This window comes from Nilaparvata lugens, chromosome 12 (genome assembly GCF_014356525.2).
Source record: "Nilaparvata lugens isolate BPH chromosome 12, ASM1435652v1, whole genome shotgun sequence".
Lineage (NCBI taxonomy): Eukaryota > Metazoa > Arthropoda > Insecta > Hemiptera > Delphacidae > Nilaparvata > Nilaparvata lugens.
The window spans coordinates 34,707,313-34,729,751 of NC_052515.1; the positions used below are offsets into that span (position 1 = coordinate 34,707,313).

Sequence of the window (22,439 nt, forward strand, 5' to 3'; positions counted from 1 at the left end):
ATATACAATTATTAAGATATATTTATATAATATAAATATATTAATAATATATTTATAGTAGTACCTGAATAATTGGAAAGTGCTAATCACACGAATTAATATACAATATGCAATAAATGCGTGATGGCAACTTCAAGGAAAAATAACATTATTAACTACAATTCATAAATATATAATATAACTATTTTAATAGAAACAAGCGGTTTACAATACAATAACAGGAGATTTGGCATACATGAAGTTTGAAAGTATAGTGAAGTCTCCCTAATACGTCGCCGGTTTTGGAAAATCGGATCTCCAAACAACGGGATCATCAGAAAATCAATAATAATCGCTATAAAAAGCAATAGAGTCTGAATAAAAGGAGACACTAACCACAATAGAGCAGTCTAGACCTTTCTAGAATAATTAATTTCGCACAACATGAAGCAGATTACTGCTCTAAGATTACAGCTTTAAGCCGCGTTTACACCAAAGTTATTATCAAAATGTTAATAACTTATCCTTATAGATTCTATTAGATTAAATTAAATTTGATTAACACCTATGATCATGTGTATGATAAGTTATGTTCAATCTAATAGAATCTATAAGGATTAAGTTTTTAACATTTTGTTAATAACTTTGGTGTAAACGCAGCTTTTAGAAAGTGCTTTATTGCGATTAATGTCTCTATTTGACCAGACTCATAACAATAAACAAACAATTATAAATAGAACTGGGAACTGGTAATTAATACTGTATTATTCTGACGAATTAATTCATCTTGATATGTTAAATGTTTTGTCAAAGATTGGAATATGTAAAATTTGGACCGAGCAAAATTAAATACGGTAATTGATTCTAAGTACAGGTAGCCAAATCAGCATTCAAAATAACTAGATTTTAGTTGAGTTGAAAAATTAGTTTTAGATTCATTTTCTCCAACAGGCAAACTAGAAGAATTTGAAAGACACAGATAGAAAAGCTTTGTAAAAGAAAGTTAAATTAACCTCAAATATTCTTATAAAAATATAATAATAACTAGTGTAAGAAGTTAAAAATGAAATGCTAAATATTATAATATAACACAGCATTGTTCTTCCTAAAGATACTAAAACAATACAGTCAACTAATTACAATGACTATACATAGTGTAAGTTTTGTCATTCATTTTAGTTACAAGAAAAACAACTATTAACATCTTTTAGAGGACATCTCAATGTTATCATATCGGGTGGGATCTCTAAAATGATGCGAGGATCAAAATATGACTACAATACCCTATTAGAAACCACCTATTAATTCTCATAAAATACTGTGTTGATTATTTTTCTATTGAAGGGAAGATAGGTCTGTCTATCCAATGTCTACCTCATAAAATACCGTACTATACGATTTTTTCAACGGGATGACAAATTTACTCAATTTCTTTCTTTATCATAAAATACTGTCCTAGTTGAATTTTCTTAATGAACGGATATTAGTCAGCAAATTTTCTATATTTCATTTCCATGTAGACTTTAATGCTATACTTGCTTAAAAGGGTGGGACTCATATTTCATTCAGAAGCAAATAAAAATTATGCACATTCCTTAATAAAAAAAATAAATAAAAAAACTGCAATAGATTGAATTAATTTCATAGTACTGTAATACTTTTTTGATTATTATTAAAACTGAATTCAATATTTGAATGAATTTGAATATTTGATAAAAATTAGATTCCAAGGGATAATGAGAAAAATAATATATAATACAGCAAATCATCCTTAAAATAAATGAACTACGAAATCATAATCATTTGCACAGGACAATCATATTATGATTTTTGTAGAAAAAACACAATCAGCAAAATAAGTTCAATGAAGGTATTTCCTTCAAGTAATTTGCTCCATTAATTCGCATATGAAAAAACTAATAATAAAATGTTTAAACAAAGAGAATCCTACCAATTAAACTCACGCTAATTTTAATTAAAGCAAAAATTAAATTACAAAAAGTTAGTTTTGAATGTGCATAACCTCGCTAACTTTTTTAAATTCATAACCTAAAAAGCAGTCCCATTTATAAGTCTTCTTAACAAAATATTTACTCACTATTTACTGACATGACACCAATTTCATGTAGAAACAAGACAACACAACCATCAATTTGTAAATGGATAGAAAATTGCGTTTGGTATTAATATTTGTTCAACGACAACCAATAAAACTCGAAATAATAGTCAATTATTCAATAATGTCAAACATTTCAATAGTCAAAAATGTCAGATAAATTTATTAAACCTCATTGTCTTTCCCAAACTTTTCCATGTAGAATTTTTTGAATTTATATAGTAGAACTTCCTCATAATTGAAAAACACTGCTTCTGTTGTCAATATTATTGAATCAGTGTTTCAAAAATTATCCATGTAGCTTGGCTACTCAAAAAATATTCAAAATAAAAATAAAATGATTTCATGTAACTTTAGTACATACACACTGCAGTAGCACGATTTTAATGTGACATAAATTTATCCTAATTCAGTGTACATCAGAATCACGATTATCAGAATTACGACAGCAAAATCTATGTTAACATTTTTCAACCAATTTGGAAAAAATCTCAAAATCTATCACACAAAGTGCACAAGTTTCACTAAAAATGTGAAAATTATTTTTTATTAATTCAACTACCAGCACTTGAAACAATCATTATTAGTCCCCATATATTAATACCAGACTCAATTTTAATATTTTAGTAATTTCGATTTAAATTGTTGACTCAATGGGATAAGGTCTGCAATTTTCAACTGCAACTGATGCTCCTTGAAATAAATAAATACAACAGAGATTTTCTCTGAGCTGTGATTGGACCGTTACTATGACGAAGTATCCAATCGCGCGCCTTGTTTGATCTTTTCAAAACGCTGCTTCAGCGCTTCCATTGACTTGGAGTCGGGACTTTGCTGCTTCTCAGGACTTTGATTTACAATTGTATCGAATATCTGAAAAGAGAAATATCAAAATAAAAATAACAGATAACAATTGAACAGTTGATACAAACTTCAAAAGTTTTCATATGGCAAAAAAAGGCAATAAGAGTGTTAGACAACTTGAGAAACAGAGAGTCATGCAGAGAAAGCTTTCGAAGATTGAAGATATTGACATTCCCTTCAATTTTCATGATGAGTAGCTTGCTGCATGTCAAAACTAATTTAGAATCTTACTCATGTCAGGGAAACAAACATGAATACACAACCCGGCATAGAAATGATATTTTAATCCCACAGGTAAGGCTTTCTAAAACAAGGGACAGCCACCTATTTCAGCAGATAAAAATTTACAACAGTTTTTCCTCAGCTGTTAAAGAGCTGCCTAAAATGAAATTCGAGAAAGTTGTGAAGAATAAATTGATGGAGAGAGCATATTATTCATTGACTGAATACTTTGAATGTTCAATATAAGGGCTGCACCTCATTTTGGACTAAGTTGTGTACTTTAAGGTGTATCATCATTTGAATACTGTTACTATTCTTGTCAATCTCCCTGTTAGCCTACTTGTATATACATACTCTTTGTTATTCTTGATATTGTGTTATGTATCTTATTATGTACACTGTATTTTTTTGACGAGCTTATACATTGTAAAAAATGTCAGGCAGAATAAAGAATTTGAATTTGAAACTTAACATGAGTTTCACGGTCATCCAAATAATAATAATAATAAGGGCCAAGCCACATGAAGCGTTTTTCAGACGTTTTTACAATGGCGGCGGACTAGTCGGAAGGGCAGGATGCTCTCCTATTGGCTGATTATCAGCTGATTGGGTGATAATCGCCTGGAAGCAACGCTTTATGTGACATAGCCCTTAGAATCCAACCGTTGGTAGACAGTTGAAGATTTATTTCTTCAATAGTAAAATTACAATTGCAATCAACCAACTGTTAATAGAAGAACCAATACTTTCAACCATACAGTAGTTTATTGATTGGTTGAGTTCAAAGCCACTGATCAATTCCATCGGGTTTTTTTCAAGTTCAGTAAAAAACCTGATCACAGATGAACCACAGAATGGAAAGTCGGCTAGTATCTTGACGCCATAATCCGCCATCTTGAAAGAAAGTGTAGCATTGTAATACAGCAGTAGTTTTAATTTCTAACAAGATGATGCAGTCATGTGTCGTGGTCTTGGTGCACTCAAATCTTGGTTAGATTGATACCTTCCATTTTGTGTGTATTCTGTGGCTGAACGGATGCTCATGAGTCATGACTGACAGATGTTTCCCCAGTGAACGAACCGGATATGACGTATTTTTTTTCTTATCAGTTAGACCAAAGACCTTGAAGAGGTATGAACGCACAATACCTATGCCTTCCCAATGCTAGGTCTTACTTGAAAAGTTCCATTGAGGTTCCATTGAGGTATTTTAGCGCGAGATATTATAAAATATATATATTTTTGTAATATTATAAATCACAAAAATCTTCAAGATCTTTAGTATGTAATAATCTTCCAGGTTGTCCCCTCAATGGCCGACTTTAATTCAAAGTATACTAGTGTTGCATGTGAGTCTATGCATCGTTCAACGACCAAACAGTACTTCGTTCAGAGCCACGTTCACTCACCGGTCTCATCGTTCAGTGGCTTTGAACTCAACCATTATGATCCAAACAATATAAGCATGTAGCATAAGAAGATATCTCATGGTATAGGTCGTTTATGTTCCAAATTCCAAGCCGATTACTGTCGACTACAGGGCATTTTTACTGTTTTGGCTGGGTGAGAGTGCAAGAGCGGCACAGCATGAGAGACTTACCAGTGTCACAAAGCTTCACCAAAAACCACTTTCGATTGCTTTCATCAATCACCTTTGAAAAAGAACGACTCTAGTGAGGTCCACGTTATAATGGCAGTGGAGAAAGGTAGGAGAAAAACGTAACCGAACCTCTGTCTTGTCAATGCCTTCTATAGATGGTAGCAGATACAGGTTTATTGAAGTAATATTAACTGTTCAATCTTGTTTAAAATAATCAATTATAAGGGATGAGTTATATTGTTTAATAATCTCATAATGAATTTACATAATTAAGATGAAATATTCTGTTAATTATTAATTCTACATTGTTAACAGACGATCTGGCAAACAGAGCAAAGAGAGAAAGAGATAGCGCTATTCGCTTTGTTGAATGAAAGACAAGAATAGCAATACCATTGCTAATCAAACACTGCCATTATAATGTGGATCTCACTATTGGCTTAAGTACGGCACAGTATGAGAGACTACCAGCGTCACAAAGCTTCACGAGAAATAACTACTATAGTGAGGTCCACGTTATAATGGCAGTGTTTGATTGATAATAGTGTTGTTATCCTTGTCTAACATGCAACAAAACAGATAGCACTATCTCTCTCTCGCTTTGCAATGTTGTCTATTTGCCAGAATATTTTATATTCACTTTTGACAGTGACTGTACAAAACTGACAAAACAATTCTCAGCCGCCATTTTTTTCTTCATTCTATCAAAATACGTGAGTACACTAGTCGTATAATTGATTTAAAATGTATTTTTGAAACAATGAAATAATTTTTAAACATTACCGTATGAGAAACACAAATTAATATACCTGAAATGACATTTTAAAAGTTGATAAGTAACCATCCTAGACTTCATCCATGCTTTAGTTAGCATACCCGTATAGGTTAAACCTACTCGTACCGGTATAAACAATATTGAAAAGTTATTCAAGAATTAATCCATTGAAATTACTTATTTTTGAATAGGATATCTATTTTTCTATTATTTTAAAAAGAAATTGGAGTAGAATATCTACCAAATAACTTAATTTCTGTTGTTTTGAAATTCATATTGTTGTGTCACAGCTTTTTAAATTAGCTTTTTAATTTCAGGTTTGTAAAACAATAAAAATCTGATCTCAGTTATGAAAGCAAATTTTTGAATGAAATCATGAAAAAATAAATTTCCTTGATTAATTTGACATTAAATTAATTATTATTTTATCAAGGAAATGATAATTATTATTAGATTAAATTTAATGGGATGAATTGAGTAACAGCTGTGTACAGTCAGTGGCAAAATGAAGTCAATTTGGTAACGTTGTTCTTGTATCTTCCTTCACTGCCATTATAACGTGGACCTCACTACAGGATTATCGGCTTGAGTTAACAGTGAAATTTGTAACATAAACGCCCTATACCATGACATATCTTCTCATGCTATCTTTTCTCTATGATGTAACTTAAGAGGACCGTGTAAATAACGTGTAGACTCACCGGTTTGCGGCTTGGCAACACATCTGAGTCACCAGCTGTGGCTGTTAGCGGCTGACAGTCACCACCCTGCCGCGCATGCGCATTGGGCTCCAGATTGGCCTGCGCACGCAGCACGCGCAACCGTGCCATGAAATTGCTCAAGTGTTGGGCGTCGGGGTCATCCGGGTCAGAAGTAGGTGTCCCCAGCTCCATCTCTTTGTTGTTTTGCTTCAGGCCCTCTTTTTCTGCACACACAAAAAGTCAATATTACATTTTTTATACTATTATAAAAATAAATGTAGAGGCTAGCGATAACAATAATCAGACAGGCAAGATAAGATAGCCACGGTTTGAAGCTTCTATCTGTCTTTCCCCAATACCTACTATTACTTCAGGCCCCACAACTGATCTCTAATAAAGTATGACGTCATCACATGTAGATCGATGATCTACTGGCGGTGAGCAAGCAAAATAAGAGCGCCGATGCTTGTTATCACATCTGATATGGTAATCAACAAAATTGGAATTACAAATTCAATTTTCACGGTTTTCCATTTCATTGAATATAGTTTGTTTATCATTCTTCTAATATTTGTTTGTGAAAAATAATAATGAATTTGGGGTTTTAAATCATGGGATACAGTTGTGTACTAATTGTCGCGGGAATTATAACAAGACTCGAAAGTTTTCGTACGGTATTTTCTTTTTCGAAAGATGAAACTTTGAAACGAAAATGGATACGAGCGAGAAGAAAGAACTTCAATTCTACAAAACAACGGTTTACATAAAGTGTAGAATAACAGTATAATGTGAGTGGAAAATTTAATCAAAATGTGAAAGTGTAAATAAAATGTGAAATAGCAGTGTAATTAGATTGTGGAAGAACAGTGTAAATAGAGTGTGTGGAAGAACTAATAAATTGAAAAGTAAATGCAAAGTGTTGGAACTGTCCATAACATCCTAATATTAAAGGTTTTACCTAACTGAAAAACATTCTCCTGATGGGTTTCTTTGTACCACAGATTTATTGTGTTTAAGTTTGTGGGAGCCTCTTTCCTAAAAAAGAGTTACATCTAATTTGGTTTATATTTGATTTACCTCTCCTTCGATTCTGATACAGGTTATTATCAAGTATTTTTGATTGAGATGAATTTATCAATAGCTTTATCACTGAATCGAGTAGGCCTATGTCTATCAAGCTGAAAGTATGGACAAATTATTGCATTTGTGGAATAAAGTGTTTTTATTTCAATAAAATTTAAATTTAATAAAATACAAGTGTCTTTAATATAAAATTTAGATAGTATTCCATCCAATAAAAATTGACTAGTATAAACTACTATGATCTAGGAAGAATAAATCTACATGTTATGACGTCATTAATTAGTTGTGGGGCCTGAACTAATAGTAGGTATTGCCTCAGGTAATAGTAGGTATTGCCTTAAGTAATAGTAGGTATTGCCTGCAGTAATAGTAGGTATTGCCATAGAGGAACAATAGCATAAGTAGATATCCCATTGTATAGGACGTTTATGTCGCAACTTTTACTGTTATCTCAAGCTGATAGTCCACGTAATTCTCTCCTGTGAACCTTTATGACGCTGGTAGTCTCTCATATTGTGCCATTCATACACTCTTACCCGGTCAAAACAGTAAAAATCGACAATAATCGACAGTAATCGGCTTGAGATAACAGTAAAAGTTGCGACATAAACGCCCTATACCATGGGATATCTACTTATGCTATTGTTTCTCTATGCTATTGCTTTCCACCGTTTTCAATATTAAAAGTTCGGTAGTTATGAATCTGAAACTCGCACGTTTGCTAGGAGCACGCTGCTAGTCGCCGTAAAGCTGCGTACACATATTCGTGCTTCCAACCCGCACCGAGCACGCTCCTCCCTCGTACCGCCCACGTACCACCATCGAACCACAGTCGGACCGCCCACGCACCCATCATGAACGTTACGGAAGATGTTAGATCTTCTCGCGTTCCCCGGTCGAACTACTCTTGCTCCCCGGTCGATCATCAATCGCTCTGCTGGAGTGACGTTCGGTTGCGGAGCAGAGCGAGAGTCTGTACGCACCTTAACATCACCCGCGAACCCGCAACCGCAATATAAATTCACCGCATATGAAGTACACTGCGCTGGTAGTACATTCGATAGGCATTCTATACATTCCTACCAACAAGCGGTGAGTCGCTTCATCTTTTTTAAATCGCTAAAATTCTACAGTCCATTTATGCCATAGCCGCTCCTCCAATAAATATTTATACTCTAAGGACCGAATTCACCAAAACCAAAACTTGGTTTGAGCACCAGTTGATTCTAAATAAACAGAAAAAATCATATTAAAAAACCAATTCATAATTATCTGAGTTAGAACCAACTGTCGCTGAAACATAGTTTTCGTTTTTGGTGAATTTGTGCATTAGGGCCAAACCACATAAGGGCTCAACTCACACTTTCACGACTCAGGTCGAGAAGAGACTCGACTCTAGTCGAGAGCACTATTTTCAAATGGTGACATCGCGGAGACTAGAATCGACTGGTCTGAGTGTCACCATTTGGAAAACACATGCTCTCGACTAGATTTGAGTCTCTTCTCGACCTGAGTCGCGTAAGTGTGAGTTGAGCCTAAGAGTTTTTTCAAGCGTTTTTTCAGACGACATCTCAATCAGCCAATAGGAGAGCTTTCTGCACTGCCGACTCTAGAAAAGTCTTTAGAAAACGTCTGTATAAAAGCTTGATATGGTCTGGCACTTATTGTACAAACGTGACGAGTTCCTACTTTTGACTTGAGGCATGTATGTTGGCGTTTGTATGTTCGACGCATTGAATACTTTCATCAATCAAAACTTCCAATTCCCAACAAGAAGGTCCAAGCCACATAAAGCATTCATTCAGACGTTTTTAGAGGAGTCGGCAGGACTGGAAGCTCTCCGATTGGCTGATTATCAGCTGATTCCCGAACGTCAACACAATCAGCCAATCTGAGAGCTTCCTGCTCTGCCTACTTGTCTGAAAACGCCTAAAAAAACACTTAGTGTGGCTTGGCCCTAGGAGGCCAAGCCACATGATGCTTTTTTGCACTGGCGGCGAAGGATCAAAGTAAGTAACAGGTTAGCTGAAGATGTGGCAGATGTTGCCATGAAACCTGGTTCTGTAATGTAAATTGACTTTGAACAAGTATAGTGGTATTGTCAACATCAATGTCTTTTTCTTTCAATTATCAAGCTTTAGTAAACTTGACTTGAAGTTTTCTAAATCACCTACTCAACTAAAACGTTAATAAACTTGAATTCCAGTAAACTTGACTAATGTGTACGTCACTTGAGTGATGTACCTTTCATAAACTAGACTTCAAGTTTTCAAAATCGCCCATTCAACTAAAACGTTAAATAAACTTGAATTCCAGTATACTTGACTAATGTAAACTGACCAGACAGTGTAGCCGCACCCTTGTTGCCCTGCAGCCGCTGTTCCATCTCAATGGCCTGCAGTCCGCGCTGAATGTAGTCCTGGAAGAATTGTGTCGACTTCTCCAAGAACGGCTCAATGTCGGCATCAGGGTGCTGCTGCTTGAAATCGTACAGCATTCGCAGGCCCTGCCAAGCACGTTAATAAAAGCCATTAATGTCTTCAAATGAAAAGTCACAAGAGGTGAAAAATGTCAAAGAATAACACCAAGTCAAATCAGATAAAAGTTAATTCTCCTCAATAGTTACAAAGTGTGTTGTAAATAGGACAATAACTGATAAGTTTAGTTATTTCATAATACACTACCTCATCAATAAAGTAGTGGAGTCAAGTAAAGTAATGAGTAACAGGTCAAGACTTGTCTAACTGCTACAAATAAGACAAATCAAGTCAAATTTATTGCCAAATCAACAAGCAACATTTACAAGCATTTGCCTTGTTTGAAAATGGCTTCGATTTTCATTTACTGTGCAGAAATTGCGGTCAGTAGATCACTCTTCCAATGGGAGACTAGAGAGCTGGCCATTCATGTTTAATAGAAATGTTAGATAGGTTGAATTACCTTCCACAAGATTAGAACCGTCATCATATTTATTATCAAATTATAAGTAGGCTTCTCCTTATTCATGTGCCTGTACGCTTCCAGACGTTGGCTACCAAGGAGGTTAGCTTCACCCAAAATAATAAACTTCTTAACTTGAACTTGTTATAATAAGTAGGCTACGCAACAAATACTTGAATTCCCATGAAAACAGGATTCCCATAATACGAGATCAGTAGCCAGGTGGGACCTTCACGCAAGGGTCTCCCCACCAACAAAAGCCACACTAATTAGCCAGTAGCTCTTCACCTCCAGTCCTATCTTACAGATTGATATTTAGAATAATAATTATTTGTTTTTTCAACTGGCACATCTTTTTATAGTTTTTTTTTGTGTGTTTGGTGAAATAAATTGTTATTTACTTTACTTTAGTAGCCTATCAGTGAACTTGTCCGGTGCAGAGAAAATATTACCATGAGTTCAATGGAACTCTTAATACTCGCTTTGCCGGGCTGAAATGTGGGAATCTTCCTTTAATCAACATTCAAGTATCTGAAAATATTCTATAACTAAAGACATTCCAAACAAAAAATGAATCGAGGTTAACAATCAGTTTTCGAGGCTCAACATTATTTCCAGCTGGAATATGAATAGAAGCATAGCCACCTCTAATACAAGGCCCCAGCCTACGATATTGCAACGTCGCAGTGTAGGCCTAGATAGGCCTAGATAGTCCACCTGGGACTATCTACAGCAGATAATCGGGCCCGGATCCACCCCTCTGTTCCGAGTCATTTTCCAATACATGATTGGTGAAAAAGATTTTGAAAAATACCAGCTGATCTTTTCCACCAATCATGTATTGGAAAATGGTGACTCGGAACAGAGGGGTGGATCCGGGCCCGATCTGCTGTAGATAGTCCCAGGTCCCGTCCTCGTAACCGACTGCCAAGAGGCATACATTTTCCAGTCCAATTTTACTTGTCATGAATTTTCACCGTCGTCGACACTTTTAATTTTTAAACAATGGATGCTCTCGGATTGTGAAAATTCATGTCAAATAATCGGCTACATTACACATGTATTAGACTCTAGGCCTACACTGCGACGTTGCAATATCGTAAGCCAGGGCCTTGTATTAGAGTTGGCTATGATAGAAGTCTTTAAAATAAGTTTTGGACCCCTGTAGACGTATGAATGAGCGATTCAGTTGTCACAGAATGATTGCTATCTCCACTATTAAGGTATTATATTTATTTACTAGTGACACAGATGCGTACCTCTTTAGTTTCAGTCTTGGATCCGATCTTCATGAAAATGTCGGACAGCTGGTCTCGGAATGACTTGGGCATGCGCCGTGGCTTGCAGTTCTCCTTCTTCTCCTGCTGGCAATCGCCCACTGCTGCCGAGTCTGCCACTTTCAGTGTCTGAAAACAAATCATTCTTTCTTTATTGTCAAATAATAAGAAGTATAGTAAAATAATTTAATGAGAAGTATAAGTAATAAATAGAATAATAAGAGATAGAAATAAGAATAAGGTTTAATTACCACACTTTTTTCTAAGTATTCAAATACGTCATGCAGTCAAATATTCAAGTAAATAATTAAAAACTTTTACCTAATGACTGAAGTACTTTCGACCATCTAGCGATCTTTTTCCATTTTCATTTTCGATCATTTTGTTGAAAATGATCGCTAGACGGTCGAAAGTACTTCAGTCAGTAAGTGAAGGTTTCAATTATTTACTTGAATATTTGACTGCATGTCGTGTTTAAATACTTAGAAAAAAGTGTGGTAATACATCGCAGCTCGGAATGGATCAAGAAACTATCAAGTTTAATTACGATTAATTTTATTAGGAAACCTGAATTTTAGTAACGATTTGACAAATCCTTATACGCCTTCCACAGGAGGTCACTGGATGGAATATATTAAATTAGAAAAATAAATAAAATAATAATAAACCACGATAAATTCTTATTTTAAAATTGAAAATTTTTCGAGTACACAAGAATCAATTTCCATTGATTGTTTTATCGAATTTTACAAATGATACATGATTTTGAACCGCCTTAACGAGCTGAGAAGAATGATCTGTACAAGGAAATACAATCATTGTGCCAAAACGTATGAGTGTCTTAGGCTCAACTCACACTTACAAGACTCAAGTCGAGAAGAGACTGGGACTCTAGCCCCTTCACGACGCAGCTTTTGTCTTCAAATGGTGACACTCAGACCATTCGATTCTAGTCTCCGCGACCTCACGACTGTGAGACTGAGTCGAGCGTCGACTCGACACGTTGGTCGAGCCTCGACTTGAGTTGCATAGTACCATGCATTTTTAATGAAAGTGAGGTTATGTTTTATGAAAGTAGTGTTCTCATCATTTTAGATGAGACAATAATAAGAATTATATAATACAATATATTCATAAAAATCACTATAAAATTTTGTACATGCGCAGAAGTGACGAATTGGATCTCATATTTTTAATAATGTGAGGTTAGGAATGGAGAAGCATGGAACTGAAGTAGTGACAATGAGCAAGAAAGTCGTAAGGTCGAGAGACTGGAGAATCCTCGACTGGAGTCGTATGATTTGAGATAGTGTGAGTTGAGCCTAAGATGCTGATCCTTGAGGAGTCCTTATGCGAGCCTCTCCACTAGGAAATGCTAAATTCAGTGCATCTAACGATGGCCACTAACTGTGGAACATGCATGTGCATGCATATGCTCGAAAGCCAGGTTTTCGATACAATGAAAAATTGAAAAGTCCCAAAATTAGGGGTTTATTAGGGGTGAAGTCACCCACTGGCGTATCAGCAAATTTTAGATTCGAATTCAGCACCTCAAAATACATAAAAGCCTTGAATAAAAATTCTTTCGAGGCTGTTTCCTGGAAGAAAATTGCATTTGACTGGACTAAAATCTAGTACAATGATGGAAACAACCTCGTGTTGAATCCATAATAAAAACATTAAATTATTTTTAAATGTGGAATCAGCATCCATGAGTTTAAGGAAGTTGTTCATTCTTAAATTGATCCTGATTTCAGTATCGTCAGGTACTGCGCTTGATAAAAAACACACAACAATACCACAGTTATTGAATGAACATTGTAAAGCTAAAAGAAAATTTACTATACAAACACTTGGTGTGTAAGCTACAATATTTCCTTGGCCAGAGTTTATGCAGTGTCCAAAATACACTGATTGAAATTCATTACGAATCTTAGGTCTAAAATGATTGAAAGAAAGAAGAAAGTCAATGAAAAAGACTGGATTTATTAGATATTATTAAATAAAAAAAACATGGTAGAAAATATTAGTTGACCGAGCGAAGTGAGGTCTAAGATTCAAGTCGACGGTTTGGCATTTCTCTTAATGTTTAAATGTTTATATGTTGCGCATTTACGAAGAAAGGCGGTAATAGATTTTCATGAAATTTGACAGGTATGTTCCTTTTTCAATTGCGCGTCGACGTATATACAAGGTTTTTGGAAATGTTGCATATCAAGGATAATATTAAAGGAAAAAGGAGCCTCCTTCATACGCCAATATCAGAGTAAAAATCAGACTATAGAATTATTCATCATAAGTCAGCTGACAAGTGATTACACATATGTGTGGAGAAGCCAGTCTATTGCTGTATTTCCATATGGTCTATAGTTTCAATCAGGTACTTTGTGGATGAGAATACTGCGTGAGGTCTATTGTTCACAGAACTACTAGTATAGAATAAGAACAAAAATGTAGGAAATACACGAGAGATCACAAATTAAAACCTGTCCATGCTGTTATATCGCATAAGATATAATATAAGATGAGTGTATGCAGTGTCTGATGGACACTGATTATCACTGTACTTTTTAAACGCGTCGTAAACTCACACCACAGGGTCTGTCATTCAACTAACGACTAGAATGAGTTCAGAAAGAATAAAAGAAAAGGTACTGAAAAAGGAGAAATTAGCATCATACATAGTTTGACCAAAATACTCATTCAAAAATTGGTACAACTGCATACACACCAAGTTTTATAAGTTATGAAAATATTCCACAACATCAATATGATGTGTTTTACAAATGAATGGAAATATTTGTTGGACTCACCCTGAGCAGTTTGTTGCAATAAGTGGACATTTCCGACTCGGGCGTGATGCCCTTGACCTTCTTGACATGGGGCATGAGGTCGTAGCCCTTCATCTTGACCAGGGTGTGCACCACTGTCTTCACAGTTCGCAGCGGAGTGTCAGACTTCTGCTTCTTCCACCAGTGCGATGGGTAGTCCTACAAAATAGATTAAATCAATAATTAGTCAACAAACACATAAACAAGACTGATTATCAAATCAAATCAAAATTTTTATTCACAATACAAACAACAATTGAGGGGAATTGCCAAACCCGTACGTTTTTCGGCGGGTGCCCAGTTAAATAAAAAAAATACGAGTTACAGAGATAAATAAACTTAGACAAAATAAATATTACACTTTAAAGATTTTAAAAGTATAAGATGAAATAAAACAAAAACAAATTGCAAAAAGAAACTAAGAAATATACATCAGATTTTAATATCAGAAATTAATAAAAAAGGGAAAATAACGAAAAGGAATGAAATAAAAAGGAAAGGGCAAAAATTGTTTTACACAACAGTAATAATACATTTTTATCGTTGAGGCAGGCGGCAGTGACAATAAAAAGAAAAATTTTTTAAACTTCAGCCAGCAAATATTGAAAAATTCCAATAATGTAAGCATGCTGTCATTTATTTAACTTGACATTTCTTAAATTATGAGTACGTTTATAATATTATTAGTTCTATAAATTGATTATGCTGTTATTATTGAGATACAACATTACATCCTTCTTAGAGTAGTCACGAATATTTGGAGGAAATCTGTTAAATAAATAGGGAATTACATAATGTAGGGATCTTCTACCATAAATATTATTGAATCTGGGTACTACATATATTGACGGAGATCTTAAATTGTAAGGTGAGGCAGGAGCAAGGAGTATATAGTATAAATTTTCTTTGTGGAGTATTAAAATTTTGAAAAGGTAAATGTTTGGACGATAAGGTATGATAAGGTATATTCAATAAAAATAGATGATAAGACGTGATATTGATTAATATGAAATTGACTAGATATTGATTAGACGTACTCCCAAACGAGCTATTCGAAAAAAGTAATTATGTATTTAATAATCCAGAATTACACAACTTACAGAAAAGTACCACAGGCTTATAAGCCCAAAACGGTTCCAATTCTAATTTATACAACAGTCCAAATGTAGCTAGGTTATGTTTCATTTCAACATTCTTGAATTACACACTCAATTTACAATTCAAAACACACATTACTTTCTTTACAAACTCGTCATTCGCTACAGGTGCAATTCAATTTCTATTTATTCATCAGAAAAAGGAATACTTGAGAAGATAAGAGTTGGAAGATGGGAAGCAAAAAGAGGAGGTTTAGGATGTAAAGTAAAAATATGTAATGGGGTGGTATACGGTCGCAGTCAAGCTCCTTCTCCTCCTCGTACCAGAATTGTTAATGTGACAATGAATGAGAGACAGTGATATTGGGGGATGTTAATGAATGACAACGTTATGAATGAGTAGACAGTGACCTTGAGGAATGTGTGAACATCGGGTAGTATCCGGTCGTAGTCGAGCTCCACCTCCTCGTACCAGAAATATTAATGAATGACACTGTTATGAATGAGAGTGACCTTGAGCGAATAGAAGCAATTAATGGACTGAAATAGTAACCATGAGAAATTTTAATGAATGACAACGTTATGAATGAGAGTGACCTTGAGGAATGTGTGAACATCAGGTAGTATCCGGTCGTAATCTAGCTCTTCCTCCTCATACCACTCGGGAATGAACTTGAGCACTCTCCAGATGCACTTCATGATCAGCTCCTGGTAGGGTGGCAGCATTGCATCACCACCGTTGCCAACCGTCTCGTACAGCAGTTTCAACAGGGCACTAAAACAAATAGATTATCATTCAATTGTAGAACACTAAAACAACAAACATGTCATCATTCAATTGCAGAATAGAATGGAAATAGAATAGAATAGCCTATTGGAATTGTTGAGAAAAAATCTGGTGTGGCGCACTCGCACAACTTTCCTTGCCTTTATGAAAATTGATCTCCTTACGCTAGGGTTCACGCGCATCTCAAGTCTACTATTCGAAGATCTGAGTCAGCTGGTGACATGACAATAACGCTGGAGACACACTAGGTCTGCTATCTCTTCATAGTTAATGATTTAATAGAATCAACAGTTGCCTACAGTTTGCAATTGAATAATCACATTTTCTCGAATTTCGAGCTTACTTTCAATTTTAGGTGAAAATGTTACTGGACATTAACTGTATCGAGTTTCATGCTCAATCTTTTCCACTTGAATTTTTTTGTTTGAATTGTTTCTGAAGCCTGATTATTGGGAATCTGAAATCAAACTTTGCATAGATGGGGCGGAGCTCCTGAAATTTTTACAGATATGGGACTTATGGCAGTTGATAGAGCCTATCAAAGACTATTTTTGGTATGAATTTGATCAAAATCGTTGGAGCCGTTTTCGAGAAAATCGCGAAAAAACAGGTTTTTGACAACATTTGCGCCATTTTAGCCGCCATCTTGAATCGCATTTGATCGAAATTGTTTGTGTCGGATCCTTTCAGGAGAAGGACCTTAAGTTCCAAATTTCAAAAATTTCAAGTCATTCCGTTAATTGGGAGATGAGATATCGTGTACACAGACTTACATACACTCATACACACACACACACACACACCACACACACACAGACCAATACCCAAAAACCACTTTTTGGACTCAGGGGACCTTGAAACGTATAGACATTTAGAAATTGGGGTACCTTAATTTTTTTCGGAAAGCAATATTTTCCTTACCTATAATACGGCAAGGAAAGTGAAAATAAATAGAATGACTGCCTTTATTGTTTCCATACAGAGCGAAGTTGGGGCACAGTCGGCCCTCTCTTACACTCAAAACAGATGTATGGCGTGAAACAGTAGTGAATGTTATATGATTTCAGTCTCGCCAAACTGTCTAAGAGTGTCCACTAACGAGGACAAGTGTGTTGAACATGAATGTACACACATATCATCATTGTTTTGTCATCACATAGAAAAGGCTTTGAACAACATTTTCTGATAGGTTTTTGTATCTTTGATTTTTTGTTGTTTCTTTTTCTTTGAGGTTAAAATATTTTTGTTTCATTTTCAATTTGTAACTTTCCAACTTTCAATTAATTGTTATTGGTTCTTTATTTCATGTTATCAGCTGTAGTCAAACAACAGCTTTCATATCTTCCCATAGACACTAGATAGAGTAAGACCCGGTTTCCAGTACACTTTTTCAATCGGATGGACCATCAAAAATTTAATGGTCCATTAGATGGACCATTAATGAGTGTTCAAGAAAACCGGGCCTATTGGAAGTGTTAAGAAAAAGTGATGGTGATTGTACCAATCATAACCAAAATATGTCAACTATAAAAAAAAATCTCATTCACCCAATAGTGATTATTAAACCACACTAATTTTTTGAAAAAACTTACCATGTACAAGCAGTATGGTCGGAGCGTTCAAGTATCCTGAGCACGAGACAGTTGACAACTTTGACAAACATTTCTGTCGAGTCGTACATTTCGAGTTTCTTCTCAGTGAGCAGACTGATCAGCTGATGGATTACATCCTTGATCACGCCTTCACTAACCTTGCAGCTCAGCTCGGGGTAATGGTAAAGCTGCAAACAATGAATAATCACTTAGCATAATACCACAGAGATTGCATAATATACTTACTTACTCCTCAGCTCTACAGGACGGTACAACCCTTGACCTCCCTCACAAAGCCTCTCCATCTCTCCCGATCAACTGCCTGCCTTTTCCAGTTACGAACTCCAAGCGTTCTCAAATCCTGCCCCATCTATTCCTTAGCCTTCCTTTTTTTCTTCTATTGTATATTCTTTCCCTCCATATACATTTGGCAATTCTTTCATCACCCATTCATGCCCCATCTATTCCTTAGCCTTCCTTTTCTTCTTCTATTGTATATTCTTTCCCTCCATATACATTTGGCAATTCTTTCATCACCCATTCTCACCAAGTGCCCCATCCTCGGACGATGTCTTCACTCCCCAGAAAGCGCTCGATTTCGATATTTTTTCTCCTTCTCAAAATTCCATTTTCGCAAATTGGATAATATATCTTACACTTTATTTTTCTATGATAAAATTACTCTTCAGTATAATACAGCCAGCAATTCAGAAGATATGAGAGCCATGTAAAATGGGAGACATAGAATGTGAAGATAGATTCAAGCTGAATTCCCTCACAACCATGACAGTTTAACAGTGGAAATATGATTCCCACGAATTCTTATTGGATTATTCTCACTCAGTCCGGCCAAATGATTATGAATAATACTTGATAATACACTTGAACTCATGGGAATAGAATTTTACTAATCATTTTCACTGTTATGTTCGAATCCAGCTTAGATTGTTGAGGGAGAATCATAGAAATAACCATAGAACTTTATTTTATATGATTCATAAATAGGATAATCATTATAAAATGAGAATAAAGATAGAGCATTTTTGATTTTTGAAATTGATTTGTAAAAGAATTCTACGAAATTAACTGCAGTTCAGTTGTTAGCAGAATTGTTAACTATAATTGAATTGCTAACTAGACTGACACTGTCCAAATCAAAACGCTGCTTTGAGAATTCATTCACTCAAAAATCAGCGTCTCTTAACAAGAATAGTTATTTGTATATCTAGAGTGAAAAATACGACTTTTTCTCCCTGTGGGAAAAAGTTTGAAGCCCGAGGCGAAGCCGAGGGCAACAATTTTCCTGAGGGAGAAAAAGTATTTTTCGCTCGTGATGTACACAACATTTTTCCTCCATCTACATTTTTTTATAGAAACTGCAAATAAAATAATTTTAATAACTTACATATTGGTGACAATGTTTCCTAACAACATAACCTAAAAACCGGTCGTCTGATTGGCACTGCCGATTGCGCTATCTATCGGCAAAAGTTGTAACAATTATATCAGCTGGGCATCTACCAAAAATGGCTGACTCCAGATCACGCGGTTCAGATTTGAATTGCAGATCAAAAATATTTGTTGGCTGGTATTTTGAATAGCATAAAATATTTTTAAAATTGTATAAATTTTTATCGTCTACTAATATTAAGAATATAATATCATACAAACATATATTTCATGAGTTGATCAAATTTCTGGTTGTGGTATTGAATTCAGTTGACTCAATGACAGATACCTCTATTATGCTTTTTCATCTGAGCTTAGACCTTCTAACCTATTACCATGTAAGTTTTTAAAATAGAGATGCTTCCCATGTTATTTAAATGGAGTCACTTTTCCTCCCTAGGGAGTTTTTTCTGTTTTTTACTACCGAGAGCGAAAAAGTGACACTTTAGTATTATGTTTCAGGGGGTAAAGTAAGTACTTTAGACAGTAGGTGGAGGAAAAATTGTTTTTTGATTTCATAGTTTTAAACAATGTGTACAACATTTCCGACATGTCGCAGTGTATGACATAGGGTACAAATGATCAAATAAGAGTGTATCTAGCCTTAAACATAATAATAAAGGTTGGATTTACATGGATTGGAAGGTAAAATAACTGACCTTCATAAGTAGAGCGAAATTTTGCCGGTAACACGTGACAATATCCGGATGATTGCTCTGGTTGAGGAAGATGAGTTGATTCACCAGCTGGCTCACAAATTTATCCACGTGATCCTGAAGGTTATTTCTCTGCAAAAGAATTTCAGAAATAGAAATTTCTAATGTTAATAAGAGTAATTATATTAATACTTATGAATAATTATATTAATAATTCAGAAAACAATATTTCCAATAATTGGACAATATCTTATTAATCAAAGCATTCATAAGTTTTGTGAATAATATGAAAATGTCGTTACCATGAAAAGTGGCCATAATCACAAAAGCCAAAATGGATGAAGAGATTCAAAATGATCAATTGTATTGCATGAAATCACTGACCTTCTCTGATAGCAGCACAGTCTCGATTTGGTTCATGGCATTTAGAGCGGTCTCTATGTTTGGACTACCCATCTGCTGGATCTGCCACTCTATGGTCGACGGGTGGGACAGCTTAGATAGCGGAGACGTGGACGATAACTTCAGCAGAGTCGGAATCCTGTTAACATAAACCACAAAATCAGTTCATATTACATCAACTACTCAATTTTACATAACACAATATAGTTCAAATGAAGAAAATAAGATAAGTGAGAATAAAGATCAGTTCCAATTACCTCAACTACTCAATTTCACAGAATACAATATAGTTGAAATGAAAAAGATGAGTGGGGAAAAAGATCGACCACTTGGATGTCGAAGGCACTAGGAAGAGGGAAAGACCTAGGAAGAAATGGGAAAATTGTATCGCCCAAGGTCTTGCAGAGAGGGGACTAACACCAAACGAAGCCCACGACCGAGACTCCTGGAAGCGACTGTCCCGAAACGCCGACCCCAACTGAGTGGGAAAAGGCTACGAAGAAGAAGACAATATAATTCAAATTTCTTTGTTGTTTTATTTCTTTGTAATTTTTGACAATTCCTATACTCTGATAAGTCTCCGGGAAGCTTTTAAGAATAAACTAACAAACAAACATTTGTTGTTATGGAGGTGATGATGTTGTGGTAGATATCAATATTGAATGAAAACAACTTGATGTTGCCAAAGCCACAAATTTATTAAAATAATCTGATACACAGAGTGCGGCATCAAAAATTCCTTTTTTTAATGCCTACTGTTCAGTTAGTTGATGACATAGCGGAATGCTAGTTGTCACTCACGAGAGTGGTGTTTTTAATTTTTGTTTGTGCACAGTTCAGTCGCCATTATGTGTTGAAACAGCGAGGAGCGTGCGTTCGCCTACTTTTCGAGTGGCTGTTCAGTGGTTGCAGCACAGCGCGCCTTTCGGAATCTGTTTAATTTAGCCCCGTTGGCCCGTGTTCCAAAAACATTTAAAAACCGGTAGTTCAACAAAACGAAGATCTTAAGTTCCACGGCCCATTAGATCACGTGAAAACATTGAGAGCTTCAATTTTGTAATCAACAAGGCGATCAGCACGCAAATATGCGTCTGCCCTTGGACTTTCTGATAGTTCTGCTCATTAATATATGTAAAAGACAAAGTGGACAGTCTGAAGAAACGGAGCAGCGTACATGTTCACCAAACTCGAGGTGCAGGGAACTTGGATATACCCCGTAGCAGACTGACAGGGACCAAAGGAGCTTCCACATAGCGGCTCTTAAATTGTTCAATCAGCTCCCCAGGTCTGTTAAGGATGCAGAAAAAAATGCCTTCAAACGCACGATAAACGAGCGACTGGTAAAGCGGCCCATCTATTCGCTGACGGAGCTGGAGGATGAGCCTTTATTTCCCAACGATGTCCATGGTCTCACCAGAATCTGAGGGAACGTGCCCTCGTCTTCCTTGACACAGTCTGTCTGGTCATCCCAGCTAACGACGAAGGATTCAAGTATCAAGAGGAGAGATCTTCACGAAGATTTTCATTTTCAACCATACCAAATGGATATAATATATAAAATACTGATTTTAAGTAACACTTCCCAGGATGCCTTATCTCAATCAGAGGGTTTTTGTAATTGCAGACTCGATCTCCTGGTTTGATCAATAAAAAACACACTACATAATGTGTTGCTCAATATTTGACCGAACAACCGAAGCTGGTATATATATGTGAAACAGCATTGAATCTAAACAATGAGAAACACTATTTTATACTGAAATAAAGATTTGACTCACTGTGGTACAGGCTCTCGTAGGAAACTGAGGTCAAATTCTTTGATTTCAGGCCTCTGTATGTTGACTGGTATCTCTCAAATTATTTCAATAAATTAGTGATTTTGACAGTATCTAGTCGTTTTTTACCAATATAATCTATTAAAAATGTGTAAATATTTTAAACAAAGAAAAGATCGTCTTATCTGAATCCTGGAGAAGAATCCTATAAACTCAAGCAAAACGTTAATTATTCTATTCAAATAGCTGGATTTGAGCTGGTAAAAGTCGAAATTTGCTTGGCTAAGCTTGCT

The 22,439-nt window shown here is 35.5% G+C and overlaps 1 protein-coding gene across 1 annotated transcript in view; it reads right to left on the bottom strand.

The window, feature by feature from the left end:
- Positions 1 to 950: 950 nt before the first annotated feature.
- LOC111050490 (cytoskeleton-associated protein 5) overlaps positions 951 to 22,439 on the bottom strand; it is an 81,963-nt gene continuing 60,474 nt past the window's right edge. Inside the window, 9 exon segments of the mRNA XM_039438572.1 lie at positions 951 to 2,968; positions 6,258 to 6,481; positions 9,681 to 9,846; positions 11,540 to 11,686; positions 14,371 to 14,547; positions 16,083 to 16,260; positions 17,865 to 18,052; positions 19,973 to 20,101; positions 20,354 to 20,510. Coding sequence (XP_039294506.1) covers positions 2,843 to 2,968; positions 6,258 to 6,481; positions 9,681 to 9,846; positions 11,540 to 11,686; positions 14,371 to 14,547; positions 16,083 to 16,260; positions 17,865 to 18,052; positions 19,973 to 20,101; positions 20,354 to 20,510 — 1,492 coding nt within the window. The 3' untranslated portion in view covers positions 951 to 2,842.